Here is a 23,164-nt window from a genome sequence, read left to right on the forward strand (position 1 = left end):
TGATTCTTACAGAATCCAGGCCCCAAAGCTGAAAGTAAAGGGAAATGCCCTTGATACTTTACTTTACGAGGGTCTGAAGTCCCTCATCATATAATAATATATAATGCCTGCTATAGTCGCCTGCGCCAAAGCTACGGCCTTGACCCTGGCAATTACACACAGGCATCAGAAAGCCTCCCTCTAAGTCAGATCTAACTCAAATCCTCTGACAATGCATATTAACGTTCTGCCAGGACGACGCAACCAGAGGGTTTACACAAAAGCCTATAACTAGCTAAGTCTTGACATTCGATCATATTTGGAGCAACACTACGTTCTGTGATGTGGTCACATACCAAAACCTGTGTATATTCCTCAGGCTTAAGCAAGAAAGGTGATGAATTTGGAACCCAAACCAGCTATGACTGCAAGTTTTTATTGGCTTGTCTATTTGAAAAACAAATGAATACGGCATGTTCATGCACAGCAGATCTGCCGCGTGGCATATTATACTTTTGCCCCGTTCTTTTTTTCCCATAATCACGTATTTCATTTTCCTATTAAAATATGAGACATCTGAAGTTTGTTAGTCCGTACTTGTTACTGTACATGATAAGGTACTCCGGACATTCACAAGACTGAATACAAGAATAAAAAAAATGAAAATAATTGGTTTAAGACACAAAATACTGCTGCACATCAGTTAAATCATAGTTGCTTTATCTATCCTCTCATTTTACACATTGATATGTCTGTTTCCTGCTGAACCCGAGCAGGACCTCATAATGGTTTTATAGGGTTCAGCAGCTGTTTATGGGCAGCAGCTGCCAGAACCCGTATATTTTTATGACTTGTCAGAATCTTCCAATGCATAGCGGTCAGAGCAGAGGAGTAGTGAGTGTGGTGAAACACAGAGGAGGCGGGGCTTACCTGTCAACACACTGTCAATCACTATGGTTCAATGAGAACATATATAATAATTAGAAGGTTATTTATTTATTACTGCCATCTTGCATGACACATCTGTTTTTTTGTTGTTGTTTTAATTGTCTGATTATTTAATTATTATGATGTTTTAATAATATATTAATATGAATGATCTTATAGATATCAGAAATCTATTATATATTTGAAATGTGAATAATAGCAATTTGTTGTTTAACTAATTCGCATTTTATATAATTAATTGGAATTAGCAGGCTTAATATTTTACACTTCAGATTTGTTGCTTGTCGGAGTGGTAATAATAACAATATTAATAATTTTATTAATTATTTAATTATACTTTAATATAATTTATTATAAAATTAATATGAATACAACACATTTAAATATAATAATAATAATAATACCAATAATATTAACTATTATTATTATTACTATTATTATATTTATACACACACACACACACACACACAAATATATATATATATATATATATATATATATATAGATGTATATGTGTGTATATATTTTTATTTATTTCATTTTAATAAATTAAATTTTTAATAAATCATAATTTTTAAATATGGATACAACATAACAGGAATGCTACACAAATTTAGTTATGATAAGGTGGTCTGGACATTCACAAAACTGAATAAATGAATAATATAAATAATAATAATAATAATTATTTTGTATTTAATTAAATATTTTTTAATAACTTATTATAATACAATTTATATAATATAACAAACATAATAATAATACATATTATTTATTTGTAGTTGACTTTAATAAATTACTTTTTTCTAAATAAATACAGATGCACCAAATGGCAAAACAGGAATACTGCATAAATTTTGTTGTCAAAAGAGCAAGCTTAACATTTTCTAAATATTTTCAAGTTATTTTTTTTTTTTAAATGCACTTTTTTTAAATAAAAGTTTTCATAAACATACAAAGACAGACATGAATAAGGTTTTGTGTCTTAAAGTTGAATTACAAAATGTAAATTAATTTTTTTCTGAAAATGTGACAGTGTTGGATCACATGTTTGCTAACCCTGCGCTTAAACTGTTTTTGTTTTAGAACGAGAGCCCTTGATCTTCAGATGTCACTCTTCATGTCCTCTGCGACTTTTGCCCTGTGGCTGTGCCTCTCCCGCCGTCACCGGCCCAGTGTTTACGCGACTGTTAACTTCTTCAACCCTCCGATGATGAGGGCTAATCACATTTGAAATGCAGGCTCTGCTCTGTGAGTTAGTGAGTCTGGGGTAAAACAGTTTGACTTTAGGTGTCTGTCAGAGCCCTGCTGTGTTTAGACAGAACTCAAACAAGTGTGTCTGCTCCTTGCGTGATCTCACCCCCTCCGCCCCACCCCCAAGAGCCAGCCACTCTGATCCATCTCCGCGATGCCTCCGAGGTGCTAATGAGTCCGCTCGCTCGGCCGATCGTCCGCCGTCACTCCCCCGAAAATCAAGTACGCAAATTCCGACCTTATCCATCCCCTCCCATCCCCATCATCTTGATTTGTAAGTAAATCATGCCTGTCAGTATAGTAGCAACCCTGATTAAAGTTCAGGGGTTTAATAGATCATTTTAAATAACCCCAAATTACTCCCCTCTCCCTTGCCGATCCACCTGGACCTCTGCCCTGGGTGCATGGCTGTTTTCAAGAAGCTCCGCACAGGCCAAGTCCAAGCTCGTGGTTCCTGCCTATTCCCAGAGGGTCCCACGCTGCAGGCCTACACCAACATTCTCAGCTGCATTTAATCTGCCTTCAGACAAGCTGGCTATGAGAAAATGCAAAGGAAAAGGCGCACCAGTGGAGACATGGAAAATCCTGGACAGTTGGTGTGCTTTGTTCACTTGGTGAACTGGAGGCCGGCCAGGAACACCCCCCTCCACCCGCCTCGCTCCCCTGGCGATACGAGTCTGTTCCAATTAATCGTGTTTAACCATTCTAATCACACTTTAGCACATTAATCCTATTTTCAATCCAAAACACATCTGAAACGGGCAGCATGTGGAGGGATCCCCCCCCCCCCCACACCTTTATTGCCACCGCAAATCAGATGAAATCCAGAGACTACGGGGCCCTGGTTCAGCCTGCACTCTGACTGAACTTGGACTTCATAAAACACATGCTCCACACTTTTTTAAAGGTGGAATTTATTGCGAGATGGTGATTCCACGGCTGAAAAAACGGATTCCCTCAAGACTTTTCGAAATTGCCTATGATAAAGAGGCAGTTAGGAAAATGCTATTATGAGGAGGGATCAGGGGCTTTTCCGGCCCCTGTGTTATTGCTGTGTATCCCATAAACACTTATAGTCGCTGCGTCTTATATCAGTCGCGCATCCGAAGTCGCCGAGAGAGTCGTGGTATTTAAACCCAATTCGTCTGTTAACGGACAGCTCCCCAGGCAGTCGGGAGTATCCAAATTCATCTGTTTACTTAAAAAAAGTACTAATAATTTAAATCAAACGTCTCTATTTCTGACATCGCAATGTATCTCTAGAGTCGATGAAATAAAAAAGAAACAAAGAGTTTCTCAAGAAGCTTTGCGTTGGCTTCGGCAAAGTGTCAAATTCTCCTCCAGGCTCTTCTAGCGAAATCCTGCATTCAGTATACGGGGAGGTACTTAAATTTTACAATCAGTAATGTAATAAATGGCTCTGCATTGTTGATTAAGGCCCGCAGAGCAAACAGAGAATAAAACGGTGCCCTAATTGCAGCTCTAAAAAGCACTCAACAGGCAAATAAAGTGGCGTATGTTAAACTGTGGCTCAGAGCAAAAGAGAGAGAGAGAGAGAGAGAGAGAGAGAGAGCGCATTGGCTTGATTGAATTTCAGGGGCATGTAAAACAGCCAGCTAATGATATTAGGAGTTAGTGAAACAAACAGTAGATTTACTCATACAATAAACCCATTGCAGAAATTTTGGAAGCTGCTCAGACTTAATGACATCATTGACCTCAACCAGTAATGCAAAGCAATGATGTAATTACAGAGCGAAGCAGAGTCTCACCACAACTACCTCTTAACATCAAGGCCCTGAACTTTATGAACACTTTTTGTTAAAAAACAAAACAAATCTGTATCTTATAAATATGTTTATATACCATTTTTATTAGTATTTTTTTTTTAATAATTCACAAAAAATAATTACTGATTTTATTTATTTTATAATAATCAAATGTTACAAATATTTTATAAAGTGACTAATATTTGTATTCATCAAGGATGCATTAAATTGCATCCTTAATAAAATGCATCAAATTTCTATTTCAAATAAATAGTATTCTTTTAAACCTTCAAATATTAAGGAGTCCGAATGTTTTCATCATCGATAATAATAAAATATTTCTGAAGCACTAAAACATCATATTAGATTGATTTCTAATGGATCATGTGACAGTGATGACTTGCCATGTTTTAAAATATATTATACTACGGGGCCGTTGAATGCTTGAATCTGATTGGCTGACGAACGTTCTGAGGTGTGCAATTATTTTCAGGGAAACGCACGGCGAACGTAGTTCCAGGCAGCTTTCTTGACCGCATTACAGTTCCATATCACTTCGCATCGTTGTCAGCGCTGCCCTGACGATTTTATCAGTTAGCCTAGTGTAGCAACTTAAAGGCTACACATGCCATTTCTCACTAGCGAGGTAATAACGAATCCCTTGAAATATATAATCTGATCGATGTCTTGAGGTGTGGCAACCGTAGTATAAGCGGAATAATTGACTCCGGACCGTTGAATTATTAGAAAAATAATGCACACCCGAGGTGTAACGGCCACTCCGCTTCGCGTCGTGGCCGCATCACCACCTCGGGTGTGCATTATTTTTCTAATAATTCAACGGCCCGTCGTCAATTATTCCTTACTTAAAATAGAAATGGCATTTTAATTTTGAACACTATTTCACAATATTACTTTTATTGCTCACATTTGAAATATTTTTTATTTAAGAGTTTCTCCTCAAAATATTATATCATAGCTATCATTATTCTCAAGCCCCAAAGCAGGAATGACTTTCGGCAGAGCTTTGCTTTCCACGGTGGCTCGCCTGAGAGGCGGGACTTATGTGTGGTTATGGAATTCTGATGACCCGTTTTTCCTTGGGTTTGCACTTATTATGTGACATCCAAATGGAGAGCCGCTTTGCTTGGTTTGACAAGGCATTTTCCAGTTGGTAAAAGCAGTAACTCACAGAAGGCCTTTTTGAAACGCAGCTAGGCTTCGGGACGGGAATCAGTTCTCTGATGTGTTTTAAAATATTCCACATGATATCTAAATATAAAATCCTGAGGTGACCATGTGTTGGCCTTTTTGTGGTTCACTGGGGGGGGAAACGAAGGGAAAAAAACACATTCCTTTTCTTTAGCGGTACTTGGGTAAACTATTAGACATTTTAGACAAACCAGTGTGGACTGCGAAATAACATTTAAAGCCATGATCTGCAATTATTTGCTACTTATGAACACTGTTGATCCAATTTATGATGTAACAACAAAGGATGCAAAATAAAACGTAAGAACCGCACACTAACTGCAGCACTAACAATAATTTAATGATAGTCCAAACTGTATTAGGGTGACAGATTCATGGGCCGGATTGTGCTTGGCTATCGCTCTCAGTTATGACATTCCACTAAAGAAGGTCATTGGATATTGTTCTGGAAATTCAGACATGAAACAACTTTGGTTGACTATTTGGTTTCTTATGCCTGTAATACCTTGGTGAAAGCTATGGTTATGGTTTTAGCTCAGTCACAATTATCTATTTCCAGTGAATGATTTGCCCCGCGATGATTTTTTTGCAGCCGTTTCAGTTCTGTACACTATACGTACTCTGCTGAAAATCCCGCAATTATGAACATTATATTTAAGATATTGCATGTTTCTTTGGATATGAAAAGCCTGTTTTCTGTAATAGCTCTGTTTTTTACAACATAGCTATTATATTGAGTATATAACATGGCGGAGCGGTAGCACCAAAGTTTGATGATAAGAATGCAGAATCTAAATCTATTTTAAATATTAAATCTTAAAGGTAAATGGAATACGAGTGTGTTGAAAAGGAGAAAAGGCGACTTTTCTCCACTCAGAAATAGGGAAAATGAAACTGTATTAACGTTACACAAGCTTGCAGAATGACTCTTTGTTCCTCGACTCTCTTCTCAGCCACCACTTAGAAAGTGAAAAATAAATAGGTTGGCAGCAGCCGAAAACACAACAAGGCAGAGAATGTGTACTCTGGTGGCTTTCCACCGCCTGGTTGCCGATGTGTTTGTAAGTAGGCCGCAAGTGTGAGCAATCACTGGAAATTATACGCTTTTAGAGGGATTTGATATAAGGTATTAAGCCCGGGTGGGATGTTTGGCAGCTCAAATCATGGAGAATTAGATTCAGGGACATGATGGCCACCACAAGCGGAGCTTTTGTAGGTCTCATCAAATCACATATTTTCCAACTGTTTGCCGAGATGAATTGGATCCTGGTAGATTTGGGTAATAGGATAAATGCAGACGTAGAGGGACTTGCGTAGAGACGGGGCACCACATGGTAGGTGGGATGGAAACTTTATTCTAAAGCTGTCTGCCCTGAAAGAAATTTCCTGTGATGTTTCTGTCGAAGAGGTCTAAGACATTTCCAAGGGGCAGAGGTGGAGGATCGAGAACTAACGTACATCTGGTGCTTCTTATTCAGCCTACTCTTGAATTTAAATGCAGGGAGAATCCATGGAGAGCACGGGTGATGTCTTTAGCGTCTAAAGCGGGGAGGGGGGCATTTCTCATTGTACCATCAACTTGCACTGTGGTGAATTGCAGTGTGGGCGCAGGGCCGTGCAATCAGCTCCAAATTTCAGGCTTGGTTTACTGTAATGTCTGACATGGTCTTTCAGAGAGCGTGAAGACAGTAACTCATATGAAATCATTATATTACTGTATGGCTTTATCGAATTCTGTCAAGGGGCCTCTTGTTACCTTCTGATGAAACAAATGTGTATGTGTTTTCTAGGAAATTACCGAGCTGCCGCAATTTTATTTTGTAACCAATCTTTGTGTTTTTGAAATGTACATGTCCAGACAAAGTAATATTTGATACACCCTGCTTTACTTTCACATGTTTTATGCATGAACATTTTTTTGGCTACTCGAATTTCCCAAGGTATTTAATTCAAAATATTTCCTGACCAAAAAAAAAGTCTTTGCGGTTTACATTTTTACAGCTGATCACCTAATATGCACTGTTTTAATGAGAAAGGCTTGGCTAAATTAATTGCAATCGAAAACTTGGGCAGGTTTGGTTTCAGATGTACTCGAATTTGTGGTAATGACAAAAAACAGACATAGCAAATTGGCAAATAAAGTAATCAGGAACATATGTAATGAAAACCAAAACAAATTAAGGGTTATGGCATGAGTACCTCCATTTAATTTCTATCTCTAAATACATCTTCCGTATCAATATAATCTAATCTAGGCTGCGCCCAGCCAAGAACAATATTCGCAAAGACAAGCAATTGCATATTTGGACAGACAACTGTGTTCAAGAGGTACAGTGAATACTAAAAAAAAAGAAACATTATGAGAAGGTTTCTTCATCAGTGGAGAGTAGCTATTAAATTCTTATGTTTGTAATGTGACTCAGCCAAAAGAAAGTGGAAAAAGGAGGTTGTGTGTCTGTGTGTGTGTCTGTGTGTGTGTGTTTGTACTGTGATGCAGCCAGGAGCTCGGAGCTCAAATGTATTTGTGAGTCTATACTGCAGAAAACTCTAAAAAATGATGTTTGTCTGACGTTCAGCCTAGCTTTTATTTTCGAAGAGGGAAAAAATAGTTCTGCAAACATCGGGTAGTGTTTAAAACTTTTCTATTGCCAGTCTTGACATATGGACGTGATAAAATGTTGTGATATTGTAGGACTATTTCCTTGTCAGACATTTTTGTGTCTGAGTAAAAATGTATTTACGGTGCCATTACATATGTGGCATTGCTGCAGCCGTTCAAATCAGTTTCAGCATCAAATGCATGGACTGCCACTGTTGATGGATAATTTTTGCATCTTCATTAATAAGGTTTTAATTAACACCTATTTATAAAAAGAGTTATGTATTATTTCAGACTGGGACAGCTTGTATCAATTTTATATTACACACTACATATTGTTTTTTTTTGGTAATTAAGAAATTGTTTTATTTAGACTTCAGTACACTAAATAAATATTTAAAATATTATATGTAAAATATATATTATAATAAATAAATTATATACAGTATTTTATAAACAATAATAAAAAAGTAAATTATATGGAATTCCATGAATTAAAAGAACTGAATGTCTGTCTATCCATCCATGCTTCTTTAAAATGTAATCATTTATAATTTACTTTATAATATACTGTGTGTGTGTGTGTGTGTGTGTATATATGTATATGTATGTATATATATATATATATGCACACTGTATATTATACTGTATATACATTTTTTGTATTTATATTTTATGTAATTCATAGATGATTTTTTTTATAATTGTATAACTTGTGTGTGTGTATAAATTCTTGTAAATCAATTTAAATACAAGGGGAACATCATTGTCTTGAACTCTTAAAACAAGTTCAACCCTTTGTAATTGAGGACAGCATTTACATGGTGGGCCTTCGGTGGTCCAGGATTTGCCTGATTGCTGTTCTAAAACCAAGAAATTCGCCTCAGCGAGCGTCTCAGCAGCCAAATGAAAGGGAGAACATTACTACAGAGGGCACGTTAAAAACCGGTCCATATTGTAAGTGATCTTAATCCCCCAATCTAACCACTTGTATTCCCTTTTTTCCCTTGAAATGATTCCAGTCGCTCTTTGGCAGGGGAGATCCACAACCCAAGTGTTGTGTGAAGAAGATTTCCAGATCTGTGCAACCGGAATAAAAGGAGGGGTCGAGGGGGACCACCCGTAAGGATCAGATAAGAGCATGGTAAGCCTGGCCCGAATCAGTTTGGCATTGGAAATTACAGTGATGTTTGCACGGGGGGAAAAACATTCCCCTCCGCTCTCCGCATAACCACACTATTCTCCGTAATAGATTTCAGGAGGCTTTTTTGCCCGCGTCGGTGGTTGTTTATTATTGTTCCAAATGATAGAGTGCAGAGCTGGAGGGAGGAGGGGGGGCACTGAAAACAATCATCGTCAAACTCGAGTATGCTGACTGTCACTCTAGAGAAAGGCTTTTGGAACGGCCGGCGAGACGGAAAGATTTATGGTGTCTTAAAAGACACGCTTTAAAAAGCAATGGTCTTTGTTTATGGATTGAAAACACTTTTGTAGAACAGGCCGTGCTCGTGCAGGACACGGTCTGCATATGAAAGCGTGACTACAGGTGAGGGTTTGCCAGTGACTCGCCTCTGCAAGCACTTAAACCGATGCTGACAGACGGTACGGTGAAGTGAGTATGACTGCACGCTAACAGCTGACCCTTTGTAACGCTGCAGAATAGAGAGGGAAAGAAAACTAAAGAGACTGAATTAGCTTAACAGTTAAACACAGTTATCTTCCGGATCACTCCATTGTAAAAGACAACTAGAAAAGCTGCAGATTAGTGGGGTCAGATGGGTTTCATTCAGAACCGCAGCCTATTGTGCAAACCGAAGGACAGTGAGTCTGGAGATCACCATAAAAGTATTGTTCTCTCCAACCAAGCTGAATCTGACGACTCGCCCACCCACTGCAAGAGATTTCTGAATGTACTTCTGGAGTGTTTTTGTTTAAGTGCCATACACTTGACATGTGAGAATTAATTGAAGAACGAAACAGAACTGATAAGACTGTGGGAAAAAAAATAACATCTGATATAATTGGGAAAATTAATAGCAGGTAAAGCCTGAGGTTATCCATGGAAAAGTGAAATAACTGATTATTACGTATCATGACAGTAACTCATACTAAATTCAATAACTGCAGGCCATTTCGTCTCTGAAGGATGGCGTGCAATCCGAGATGCTGACTTCAGGAACAACTGAATTTATTCAACTAGCATCATTCATTGCCGCAAAAGTATACGAGGTCTCTTTAGATGGAGAAACACTATCCAAATTCTCCATCCACAAACAGGCCTAGTGGTTGCATTTCACCATTGATTTAATAGAAATAAAACAGGATGGATTTGGGGATATTTCATTAATCTTCCTTGCCTTTCACTTGAGAGGAAATTAAACCAAATGGAGTTCAAATCTCAACTCCACCATTGTGCTCAAGGCTGCCAGTGTCCATTCTCCCTTTGGCAAGGTACGTCTCAATTCGCTACACAAATTCCTTCCTGATCCCCATTTCACTGCACTGGGTGAGGGCTCTGAACCCTGCATACTGTGCAGGTGCAAAACTGTAACGCTGTGTTACAAGTATACTGCTACAAATAGCTGAAAACAAAAGTCAGTTGACCCTTTATGCTCCACCACTTTAATTACTGTTGTTAACTGTGACAAGCTTTGAAGAGACCTGAACAGCATGGTAAAATAATGCTCATAAAGTGGAAATGTTACATTGTAAAGCACTTGCTTCTTTAGTTATAGGAACTTTAAAGATGTTAAATTATGTAGCCTAATAAAATTACAATATTAAGATATGATTAATTAAGGTTAGTATCGTTAATTTACCTTGGACCAAATGTTTTTGTGAACGAGGGCTGATGATGTATCCAGCGTGTGCTCTTCTCAAGTTTTGATATAGGAACAAACAGAATGCTTATATCATATTTGTGTACCTTATGTTGCTATTAACTTTGCTTTATCATATTTTGGATAATTCCCATTTAGATTAACTGTCCAAAACAGTGTAGGCCTATAGGGTAAGGTCTTGTGTCTTGTGTGGGAACATCGTGGGCGGTAACAGTTGCTAACGTAGGATTGGCCAAGTAAACATCCCTAAATGTAATCCAACTTTACTTTCCGAAAAAACGTATTCTCTTACAATAAAAAAAAACTTTAAAAAATGTGCTTAATAGTTGATGACAGATTCTTTTTCATCCCATATTTTTGTAGTTTAAACATTTTAGATAACCACTAAACAACACAATTATTATGAAAATGTCAGATTCAACTTTCAATCAAATTTGGTCTTGTTTGCTGCTCTGTGGATTGAAAAGGCAAGCTGTAAGATGCCCTGACCGCAGCGCTTTAAGCATTGCTGCACCACAACTCAAATACACATTGTTCTGATTGAATCAGCTCACGATAAAATCAAAATCACTGCAGAGCCAATAACAACATTCTGAAGCAACCCTAATGCAATATGTTGTATCGGGGTTGTCTAAAGGTTCCCGACATTAGCCTGTATTTTTAACCTGCACTGTGCAATTGAATAATGGTTGTGTCAGTGACTGGGCGAATCCAACGACCTTTTAAACAAACGGACAGAGCAACAAAACTTTTTATTTGTAGCTACTGAGGCATTGAAACTTACCCTGAAGCTGCGCAGAGGATGAACATTCAGTTCATTGAATGGAAATGTGGGAAATGACCGCAGCGAGGAAGGGGGAAATAAATTCAACAGCTCTCCTCCGGGGCAAAACGCTGACAGTTTGAGGGTCGGAGGGCCGCATTAATATGTATTTCCAATGATTATTGAATTATGTTTATGATCTATTTCCTGAGCCTACATAGCATTAGTGAAGCTTTATTAGTAAATCTGTCCGCTGCGTGCTCCAGTTACGGTTAATGAGAGTAATTATTACATAGCTTAACTGTAATACTGTATTTGATTCTCAGGCTCCTGAAAAACCCGCGCGCTGGCACAGGGTCCAGAGGCCAATACACTGATGCCTCAATAGGGTTAATACCCCACCGCATAAAGACGGGATTAGGGCCAAGCTTACACAACAACGAGGAAGAAAATTGAATGTTTGGGAGAAAATATGCGGCTAATTCCATTCTGTCATCGGTGGATATTAAAGATTATTAGCTGGCACGTTCACTTATTTGTAAATCACAATGGCAGCACTGTGTAATTCACCCTGCACTTCCAAAGCCAAATGAAACAGAGCCACTCTTGTGCAAGGTATCATAATTCACTATAGCCTCACAAATGACTGTCGTTATCTTAACATTTTACAAGGCTGTTGAGGTATATTTAGATGATTCAATTCAGACATTTCTGAAAGAAAAGACGTTTTTATTAAGCACACTACATGCAGACAGTGTTTTTGTGAGAATACACAAATCAAAGAGGATTTGGAGAAGTAATTTGTATATGTAAACCTATGCAAAGAATTTAAAGTCATTTACAGAAAAGAATGAAAATTAAAGGGGGACAAAAGGGAGGAATGACAAACAAATCTCCTCTGGTAGTATCAGCCAGGGGCGCAGGGTCTTTGGCACCTGTAATGGATTAATGGAGACCACCACCAGTAGCAGGCTGAGGTAAAGCTCTGAGATTGAGTTTCTACTCTAACTTGCCGTCGTCGGTCCAGGTGCTCTCCCATAATACCTCCCAGATCCAGACAATATGGTTCTGTTTTACTGCCTCTCTTCTTTTCCCTTATCATCCGGAAGTAAAAACGTCATGATAAATGATTTTTTTTTATCAAGGAAGCCTTCATTTGCATATACTGTGTATTTGTAATTTAGCAGTATTGCAAATGCTTTCTTCAATATTTTGCCTGTCAATCATCTATCCTCATTGTGTTCATATAGAATGAAAACACGGCTCACTTAGCCTATGTTTTACATGAAAATGCAAATGCATTCACAGAAGAAAATATCTGTGGCATCTGTGATTGCAATGTTCTTTGCACACCTGTGCCCTCTAATGGTAAGCATTTCAGAGGCGCCTCTTTGTTGCTGTCCATGGTATTGTCCAGCCTTTTAGAGTCACGTCAATGTCACCAACACCTCAGAAAAGTCATATTTTATATAAACAGCAAAACATGCAAAAGCAAGTCTCAACTCAAACCACAAGTACCAACCTATACACTGTAAAAAATGATTTGTTGACACAACTTGACTTAGTCAAGTCATTTTGTTGCTTTGACTCAGTTAAGTTTAGCAAACACTATGTGTTAAGTTCACTCAACTTATATGTAGTTGTTGAAATAACTTGCATTAAATTGAGCCAGCGTACCGTTTCAATTAATGAGCATTTATGTTTTTTAGTTAAGTCAACTAAAAAACATATTGGTTGAACATAATTTTTCATGTTTTCACAACCATGAACCAAGTCTAATCGACATAAAATATTAATTTTTCCTCAACATCATAACTTAACTATTTGAGTTTACTGGACTTAATTGCTTTGATGAGAAGTTCTGGATATATCTCTGGAACCAGATTTTTTATGAAATCAACAACTGCAAAATTGAAACTCTCTGCATTTATTTTTTAAACAGATACATTGCATCCAAAAACAGACGCAAAGAATTAATTCAAAGAATTCACAATTTACACACAAACGTGCAAAATTCACTAGTATGCACACACCCATCTTAGTCCCAAAATAGTACAGATAACTCTCCTTGTCATTTTTAGATATTGTCATTGCAGGAACAAGTGTACATGAAGAATTCACAATAAGCTGTGTTAAAACACTTCACATTAAACTGTTCAAAAACTGTCTTAATTTCCCAATCGTAGAAACATGAAAAACAAATAGGAAGCAGTGCAAGGTAACAACAAAACAGTTATTTAAAACAAACAAAAAAATAATACAATTAAGAATACCAATGTTCCACTTAAAACAATGAGATATAAAACAACAATGCTCTTAAACTTTAAACCAGTTCAACAATTAAACAGTAGCAAGAAGGGAGAAAAAAAAGATTATTTGTTTTCTGTCTTATCGCAGCAACTTGCTCTTCAAAGAGTGAACTCTTGCGCTGCAAGAATCTGATCCAACTCCAATAAACAGGTGCTGTATCACTTCAAAAGTGAATTTTAATTCCTTTGGGTAGTCAAGGTTTAATGCGTACACCAGGCCCATCAGGTTCAGAAAAGCATTAGGTATATCACTCAGGTGATGCATTACCACTTCTTCCTCAATCATCAGGGCAACGTCATTGTAGAATGCTGGGAGAGGGTCCATCACATTTTCCACAACCACTAGGATTCCAATCACCACACCCTTGATCACATCCTCTTCACAGTCACTTGGCTTTATGGAATGTAAACAATACAAGGTACTATTACTTAAAAGCAATTACACAAATATAGTCCCCAGACCCCTACAAATTAAGAGATGTAAAGTTCAATTTCCCCTTGTGTTGCATTACATGTTTCAGCTTACCTCGCATATCTTCATGAATTTTGAAGGAGTCTCTCGCATGTACCACGGCAGGCCCAGCAATGCTGCTGTCCTCATCCTTTGGTTTGTTGTCTGTAAAATATAGGATGGTTAAAGTACCAGCTTTATTCCTTCAACCCTTTGTTTTTCATTCGTTTATCCATTCTCCCTTTGATTCTTTTTATGAAAAATATTCATAAATATTTTATGAAAAATACAAAACAAAAACATTTGTTTCAAATTTGCACATTTACACTCGTATAATGTTGTTGTAAATAAATCCCCAGTGATGTGGTGCACCAACAGTTGTTTGTTACTTTTTTGTTCAGCACCAAAATATGATTTAGTAGTGGATGGAACACACTCATGCCACTTAAATCAGGGGTGTGTAATATTGCATGTTACTATGACAATGCAACATCAAACCTTTTTAGTTCTTGTGTCATGACATTTGATCAAAAGACTTGCAAGAACCAGTGAGGTTTAATATTTATGTAGGAGCTAATACAATCAAACATTATTGTAAACAAAGACTTAAATGTTTGTTTTCATTCTACAAAAAGATTGTATGATTTTAGAAGTCTTGGAATATGACAAACAAATGGTACAGGTCACTATTTAAACACATACTTTAAAGTCATTGTATGAAAAAATGTCACTATCATTATAGATTTATGATCCATAGAAGGAAAAGGTCATAGGGGTCTGGACAAACAGTGAGTAACTGATCACAGAATTGTCATTTTGGGGAGAGAAAGACTGCTTTAAAATAAATTTACTCACATCCTTATCAAGGCTCTCCAGTACTGAAGTCATTTCTGGAATGTCCTCATAACGATTTGACCTGAATAACTGTATCAGCTTTGAGAGATGACCATGCAGGCCTTCAAAAAAGGACTTGTTCAGGTCCTTTGACAAGCCTGGTGAATTCTTTGATGATCTATAAAAACAAATACATTTACAAATTTAACAAAGATGCCTAAGTGACAGTCTTCAACAGTACTAAATTAAAACATCATGCAGGATGTTAAAACCTTTTCCTTTCCAGCAGTCACTTCATTGGTTAATACACAATTGTGATTAACCAATACGATTTCAATTATTCTTGGAGTGAACTCATTTACAATGTCCTGTGTGGTAGCCTTTGAGACATGCAGAATTGTTTGCATGTGAAGTAACAGTGATGCTACTTTGTGTTTAATCAAATCCTGTAGGTCTTGAACATCTATGTCACTATCTACTGTTGAGCAATCTGGGCTGATTGAATGGGTTTCAGAGTCTGAACTTTCAGGGTTTGAATCAACAGGAATGCAAGTTTGATACAAGTCTGTTCGAAAATCTTTTGTGCTGTGGCGATGATTCTTACTTTTATGAGCTCGGAAAGTGCTGTACACACTGGTCTGGAAACTACAGTCTTGAAAGGGGCACCTCACTGGCTCTTTCTTTTTAATGCGTGTTATAAGATGTGCAAAATACTGTGAAACGCTGCAAGCCTCAGAAAAATTACACAGGTCACAGTTCACATTTGATGTTGCTTTAAGCAATTTTGAGGAGGCTTGAACACACTGACTATGGTCATGAGTTAAATGCTTCTTCAGAGACAGTTCACTCCTTAATGTGCATACACAGTCTTTATAGATGCATGGGAGTGGACAGTGACTTGCCTGATGGCAGTGTTTCAGCTTGTAGTGTGTGATTAGGGTATGCTGGTTGGGCGAGGAAAATCTACAAATCTTGCAACACCACCTCATCGATATGGAATTGTGCTTCCACTCTGCTAGCACTGTACTGATCCTGCAAATAAAAAACAAAATTTGTCAAACTCCAGTTGTTGTAACCATGTATAAATAAAATCGCATATTTCTCATATTGAACACAAATATGGACTGGCGGCGGTGGTTCAGATATTACTGGTCATTCAGTGTTTCTATGATAAACTAATGATGCAATCCGATTAACAACACGCTAAAAAGTCACTTATCTATAACATCACACTGTTTTATCCATTTATCAACATTAACTTGAGCCACAATGTAGTTAGTGATGGGAAGTCCGGTTCTTTTCCGCCGAACCGGTTAAAAAAATTGGTTCACCAGTTCTTTTAAGTTACTTCCTCACGCAATGAGGTCTAACTTACCGTCTTGGCGTATGAAAATACACTCAAACACAAAGTAATTTGTAATCATAACAGAAGTTAAATAATAAGAAGTATCAGCAGTTCGCATTCATCAGTTCAATCAACACAGTGTGTCTCAATACAGTGAACGTTTTGAGTTAATGGCATAACATGTACTCCCAAATATTGGTTTATTTCGAGTATGAGGGACTGCCAGGAACGTCTGAAAGTGAATAACCATGAATTTGCCTGGCAATGCGTGTTACTGCTGCTTATTAATCAAGTTGTAACGTTAACTTAGTTCCCAAAATGTGATTGCCTGAAATCAAAACGCGGACGGTGAGCGCTAACGAAACAAGCCTAAATTAACATTAAGAAAAGCACAAATCAGGGTATACTTACTCATTTCATTATCTGCAGTGCATAAAGTCCATCTGTAATCGTTCAAACGCGGGCTCCTTCTTTTCTTGCATGTTCAGCAACTTCTCGTGCAGAAAATGGCGGATGGCGCGTCTCAAGTTACTTCGTTAAAATAATACGTCATCATGACGTGGAGTTTCTGGCACATGCGCATCACACAGAAAATTGATAGAACTTATGTTTTGTTGTTAGATGAACTTGTTATTTTAAGTTTTCCATTTCTCTTCAAGTTGAGGTTGTTATAACTCATCTTATTGTGTAGTGAGGCACTGCAAGTTGACAGGACACGATTTCACTTGTCCACCTGACTAAAACTCAGAATCATTTTTTACAGTGTAGCACAGGAGTAAATACCACTTAGAGGCTTTAACGTGTCTGAGTCAGGAAAAATTAAAAGAAATTAAAGTGTCACGGGACATTAAGAAGCCTGAGTTAACGTACTAATATGCTGCATGCAATTCATTTGTGTCACTCGCTGGTCTGATGTTTTGATGGATTGATTCTAGGTTCCATTATGATTCTGTCACGTCCTTCAGCGCCCATTTGAAATTCTTGTGATTCCTGCATGGGTAAAGTAGCTCTTCACAATGGCTCTCTGACAGGAGAGAGAGCACAGAGAGGGTCATTTGATTCTAAGATGTGTAAATGTGTCCCTGATTCTCATCTTAACGCTCGGTAAGATAACAGGCCGCTGCACACGCTCCTGTCTCAGAGTGGTACAGCTAGAGCACCAGCTGCTTTTAATCAGTAATTACTGAGACTGGCTGATAGTTTCACACTAGAAATAATAATTAATAAGGCCGCATATAGCGAGAGGTTCTTTTATGCACAATGACAGGTTCTCGGCATAAATTCTTTTGGAAATTGTAAAATGTAAGAAATGAACAGAGTCAAAATGGGCAGTAATATTTCAAAAACTGAATAAATTTGTTTAATATTTTGACTCTGCCACAAGTTACTGATTATTCAAATATTTCTCTGATGATAGAAAGGTTCTTTAGATAAAAGGTATATCATAAAGGTTTACACTCTACTTTTTGTTTATAAATATATATATATATATATATATATATATATATATATATAGACATAAGACCTTTTTGAAAGAACTTCTATGTTGTTTAGTGTTAACAGAACATACTGGGGAAAAAAACTAATTGAAAATAAGTAGAAATGGTGACCTGGTACTGTCTCAGACATGACACTAAACACTTGTTTCACTCCCAAAATATTCACATTTAATTAAAAAATATCATAAGCAGTAGTAAACGTACCAAAAGTTTTAGAGTTAATGATAAATAGTGTTTTCTGATCTTTGTGACAGGCTTTAAGTCACTGTATATGGCTCTGGTCAACTGTCAGAGGCTCAAGGCGGCTGTTGAACTGTTGCGCCAGTGGATGCCTGTGTTTCAGCACTGTGGAACTCAGCTCAGGGGGTCCTACAAAAGACATACTGTAAAACAGGCACCCGCCATATGACAGCCATGACATGAACAATAAATATGGATTTCTTGCCGGCACCAGTATGGAATGAAAGATGAAATGCAAAGAACCCCTTTTAATCCAGTGCCAGGTTCCCTTTTCCCTCTATGTCTCTACTGAAATACACAGGAAATAAACACACACACATATACACTGCTGTCTGGCACTGTTTGTGGCTCTGCCTCTGTCTAGCACTCCAAATTCAACACACACAGGTGTTTTGTGGAGGTCCACATCTATCTATCTATCTGTCTATCTTGCCATTCATTCATCCACAGATATTTTCTCTCTGGGACATAATGACGTAAAAAAAAAGAAAATAGAGAATTGTGCTTGAGGCAATCTGGAGGTTCTGACAGCATGTCTCACTCTGAGGTTTGTTTATGCTAGTTAAAATGTGGTTATATTACAAAGTCCCTTTTGATTTGCTGCATTACGATAGATTTTAGAGATCAAGGCCCTGAAATATATGTTGTGCCGTGAAGATGCCCGTGTGCGGACCCTCTATTGAAGAGGCCTGTCTAGGCCTGTCTACAGAGCCACCATTTACTCCCTGTGATTGATGTCAGCTATTCAGAATGTAAGTGGTGGCTTCACACATCTTTTGCGGCTTTTAATTTCAAATGGCCATCTCATTTTTTCAATCCTTTTTACTACCTCCTTTCAGTGCCACTTGAAAGTTGAGATACATGTACAAAAAGAGGAAATAATAATGCTAGGTGCCTTTTTTGAATTACAGAGTGCCTAGAGAGCAGAGCCGAAAATGCAAGTATCCTTTCATTCAGTCATAATAGGCTAAAGTGTTTACATATCTAAGGGCTAAGGGCCAATCAGTGTCAAAAATATGCTAGAAGGGAAATGGTGTAATGCATTTTTAGTATTAAAGAAAAGTAAAACTGCTCACAAAAAACAAATGCACATTTGTACACGTTTTGTACACACGCATGTATTTTTCTGTAGAACTAAATATAATAACTGTGCACCTTTTGTAAGTCAATTTCAAACAATGCAGAGTTAAAATCATCTCCGCGTAGTTTTAGTTTTAAGCACCTTGTTCCCGTTTTAATCATGCGATAAACATGCAATTATTAAAACAAAAGGCACCTATTGAAAAGTAATCGCCGTTCTTAATAAGGCAAACTTCCACGCGTTAATGGCCCGTCCTTTACGCATTTATTCCTGTGATAAGCCTTTTTGACTCCCATATCCAAAGTCCACTTCATGCAGGCGATGACAGTTTTTACTCGTCCTTCTTCTGTAAAGCGGCTTGCTTTAAAACTTTTTTTTTAATCACACAAAACTGTCGATGGGTTAAACCCCGAGATTCCGATTTAAAAACGGTACGTTATTAAATTAAAAATGGAAAGCTGATGGAACAATTCCTAAGAAATGTTTGGATGTTCAGTGATTTTGTTTTGTCATAGTGTTTAAAATACGTAACATTAAATATTTTAAACATAACAAATTTAAATAATCTAACTAGCCTGATATAACTATTAATAGGCCTATTCTAATACTAAAATAAATCAATCAATCAAATATACTTGCTACTAAAAGTTTGCTGAGGCCCCCTATAGTGGGTCCAGGGCCCCGATTGAGAATCACTGGTCTAAAAGCCTGTGGCAGGTTCATGAGCGAGTATAACCAATTTTGATACATTTTTGTTCCGGTCAAATATGCTTATAGTTTATCATTACTGGAGGTAACAATTCCATAACTCTAAATCGATTCTTTTTAAACACGATGGGTACAGTGAGTACTCACAATATGACTGCGTTATTCATAGTTTAGAAATAATCGGCCGTGCCATGCCATGGCAGCACTGCCTGAATATCCTCCGGTTCTCCAATAAACATTCAAACATTACAAATGTGCGATATTGGTTATAAATTGAATAGCCAATATCACCAAGCAGCATCTTCCTCGATGCAAATCTCATTTGATCAAGGAATGTAATTGCAATTAGAGCTGGAGAATAGGGCCGCTAATGGTCGTTATCTTATCACAGCGAGGGTCATATGTTCATTGAGCGCGTGTTTATTGGAGGTGTTGTAAGTTAACACGCGCGATTTCCTCCCTACCGGGAATGCGCTCGTGATAGAGTAAACACGCTAATCTGCTCAGCATTATCTCCCGCGGACAGAGCGCGACAGTCGTGTCAGACCGACCGTTCTGCAAATAATATGCACTATTAAGCAATTTAAGATATAGTCCTTGATAATGCAGCGGAATCTGTGGACATCAGTTCAGGGGTTTTGCACCATGTTATTTAGTGCCTCATTTGAAAGAGAAATAAATAGGAAAATATATAGACGAGGCGTCAGGGAGTGCAGTAATATTTAGTTTCATCGTCTGCAACTCAGTGGTTTTGAATTACGTGTCTCAAACTTTGATAGGCTATACTATCTTTATATTCATCTGCTACAAATTGATGTAGTTCAGAAACCGTTTCAATAAACTGTAATTTAATTTCGAGTAGGCTACAAATATAAAGAATAAACACAGACATGTATTATTTTGTGCATTTAATTGAGGCAATCACTTTCACTTTAAATTGACAATTTAAGCAATTAAATTCAAAAGATTAACATATAGGAAACATAAATGAATTAAAGTATTTGACTAAATAATAACAGTGTGTTATAGTCATTCTCACAGTTGTCAAATATAGCCCAATACACTGTACCTTTTTGCTCAATTTTGTATAGGCTATATTTATGAGTCCAATAAATATATTACAAAGTGTTACTCGCTCCGCTCATACATATGTTTTTATATTTGAACACAGATAGCCTAAAAAGCCCGGGTATCAGAACCTGCACTCTAAAAAATGCTGGGTTATTTTATCTACCCAACCGCTGGGTTATGAAATGTTTTACCCATTATGGGTTATTTATATGGAAGTTGGGTTATTTTGTGCAACTCATGTGTTGAGTCAAAATCCATCAACCCAACATTATATCGTTTGACCCAGCAAGTGGGTTGTTTGTGCTTCGAACATCATCAGCAGAGTCCACACACCGAGCGCTCGTCACATCAGAGAACCTGACATCCAGCGAGGCAAATAAATAAGGTATGTACACTACAATTCTTATTCACATTGTCTGTGTTGCGTTACAGTCAGTTAGTTGCTTAGCTATATTATTTTAACTGGCTATAAACGAATGTGCTTGTTTTTGCTGAAGCTTTTAGGTGTTTGACTGATTAAAATATGTAAAAACACTGAGATAATCTGATATGTCTGACTAAATGCATTTATTTTATGTGGTGACCCACAATAGATAAGAACAAATTCTTATTTAAAATGGCAGTCTGGCAAACGACAAGGGCCACTTGAGTGAAGTGACAGGCCAGAGTATATGCACATTTTGTGTAAAGGTGTTAACAGTTATACTTTAAGGGAATATATATATATATAGGCTATATTCATGTGATTGAGATGTGGGACTTGAAAGTAGACCAGATTAAGAATAGTATGTTGTGGTGAGAAACCGCTTTTATTTTGAAACCTGAAAGAGGACTCTCAATTCACCGGCAGTTGTGAATACTGTACTGTACTACTGTACTAAGAGACAATAGAACACGTCATGATACACTGTAAAAAATATGAGGGAAAAAGGAGGGAAATTATCCAAAATTTGAAAAAGGAAAGAGTACGGGTTGATTTAGTATAAATTCTTAGGAAAAATTCTAAAGATAAATGTTATGTAATTGTTTTTCATTATTTTAGAATAATATGATTGAGAGGATTTAAGATTTTTTTTTTCGTTTGTAATAAAGAAATAGTCATTCAGTTCCACACTTCATACCAGTTGGTGGCAATGCACCATATCATTGTGTGCCAAGTTACCGCCAAAAAACTCAAAAAGAAGAAGACTCTCAAATTAGGAACGTATATGCACTTAAGCGCCATTACATCTGCTGAGCGATTGGTGCGACGTGACACGGATATTTCCGCATCAATTTTTCCTGTTATTTTGCAGGTATTATTGTTACAACTTGATAATATGCACACGAGATCTGTAATGCAAATGTATATGTTCATACCGCAGATAATTCGGGTAATGACGTTTGTGAATATGTTGATATGCACATAATGCAGACTGTCCTCCATTTTGTGAACGCTGTAACACGAGGTAACGTTAATTGTGAAATGCGTTTACGGTAATTCAATTCAAATTGATTCCAGTTAAGGTTATAGTGTTCATTATGAGTTTACTTCAAATTTGTGTTTGGTTTATTAAGTGATCTATTACATATAAATATCGGATGCACTTATTTAGCAGAACTGTCAGTCTTGTCTATTTTGCCTTCTGCGCGGGGCCTGTGACATTAAGAAATATATAATATATTTATGTGCTCTGAAAGCTATGCTGTGAGCAGCCACACATATTATTGTGCAGTAAGAACATAGACAATTTAGAATTTACATGTATACAATTTGTCATATGAATTGTAAAAAGAGAAGGATTTTGTGATGCTAAATAAAATAGGCCTAAGTTAGCTGGTAACGTTATTCAAATTGGATTATATTCTGCTGTTATAGTCTGCATTGCTTTTGCATGGTGACATATGAATAGTTAATGCAATAGAAATTGTATTTTTGCTTAAGCTCTTTTTTTGTTTGTTTCAGATCAATGGACACCTTTGTCATAACTGTTCATTATTTGAAATCAAGGCAAAGGTTTGAAATAATGGTGATATCGATTTGAATTCGCATCATCCTTCACTTAATAAAGTAAGAGATCTGCAATGTTGTCTCTTGTGTAAATTTTCTCAGGATGTCCGGCAGATTCTTACAGGCTTACATGATGGCAAGGAAATTGTTGAGAGCCTTGATGAAGATAATGTCATCACAACTAGTCAGAGACGTCTCCTCGTCTGTATCTTGGTGTCGTACCTCATTGAGAAGTTTGGAGAGAAGTAATTTATTTATTTTTTTATATATAG

The 23,164-nt window shown here is 37.1% G+C and overlaps 1 protein-coding gene across 1 annotated transcript; it reads right to left on the reverse strand.

Annotated features, from left to right (window-relative positions):
• Positions 1-12,889: 12,889 nt before the first annotated feature.
• LOC306850031 (uncharacterized protein) lies at positions 12,890-16,869 on the reverse strand. The gene is made up of 5 exons (XM_079385445.1): positions 16,715-16,869; positions 15,861-15,990; positions 14,980-15,136; positions 14,200-14,289; positions 12,890-14,067 (listed from the first exon to the last, which is right to left on the reverse strand). The coding sequence occupies exons 3-5, from the start codon at positions 15,010-15,012 to the stop codon at positions 13,753-13,755; spliced, it is 438 nt and encodes a 145-aa protein (XP_079241571.1). The 5' UTR covers positions 15,013-15,136; positions 15,861-15,990; positions 16,715-16,869; the 3' UTR covers positions 12,890-13,752.
• Positions 16,870-23,164: the final 6,295 nt, after the last annotated feature.

The sequence above is a fragment of the Barbus barbus genome (genome assembly GCF_936440315.1).
Source record: "Barbus barbus genome assembly, chromosome: 30".
NCBI classification, from domain to species: domain Eukaryota; kingdom Metazoa; phylum Chordata; class Actinopteri; order Cypriniformes; family Cyprinidae; genus Barbus; species Barbus barbus.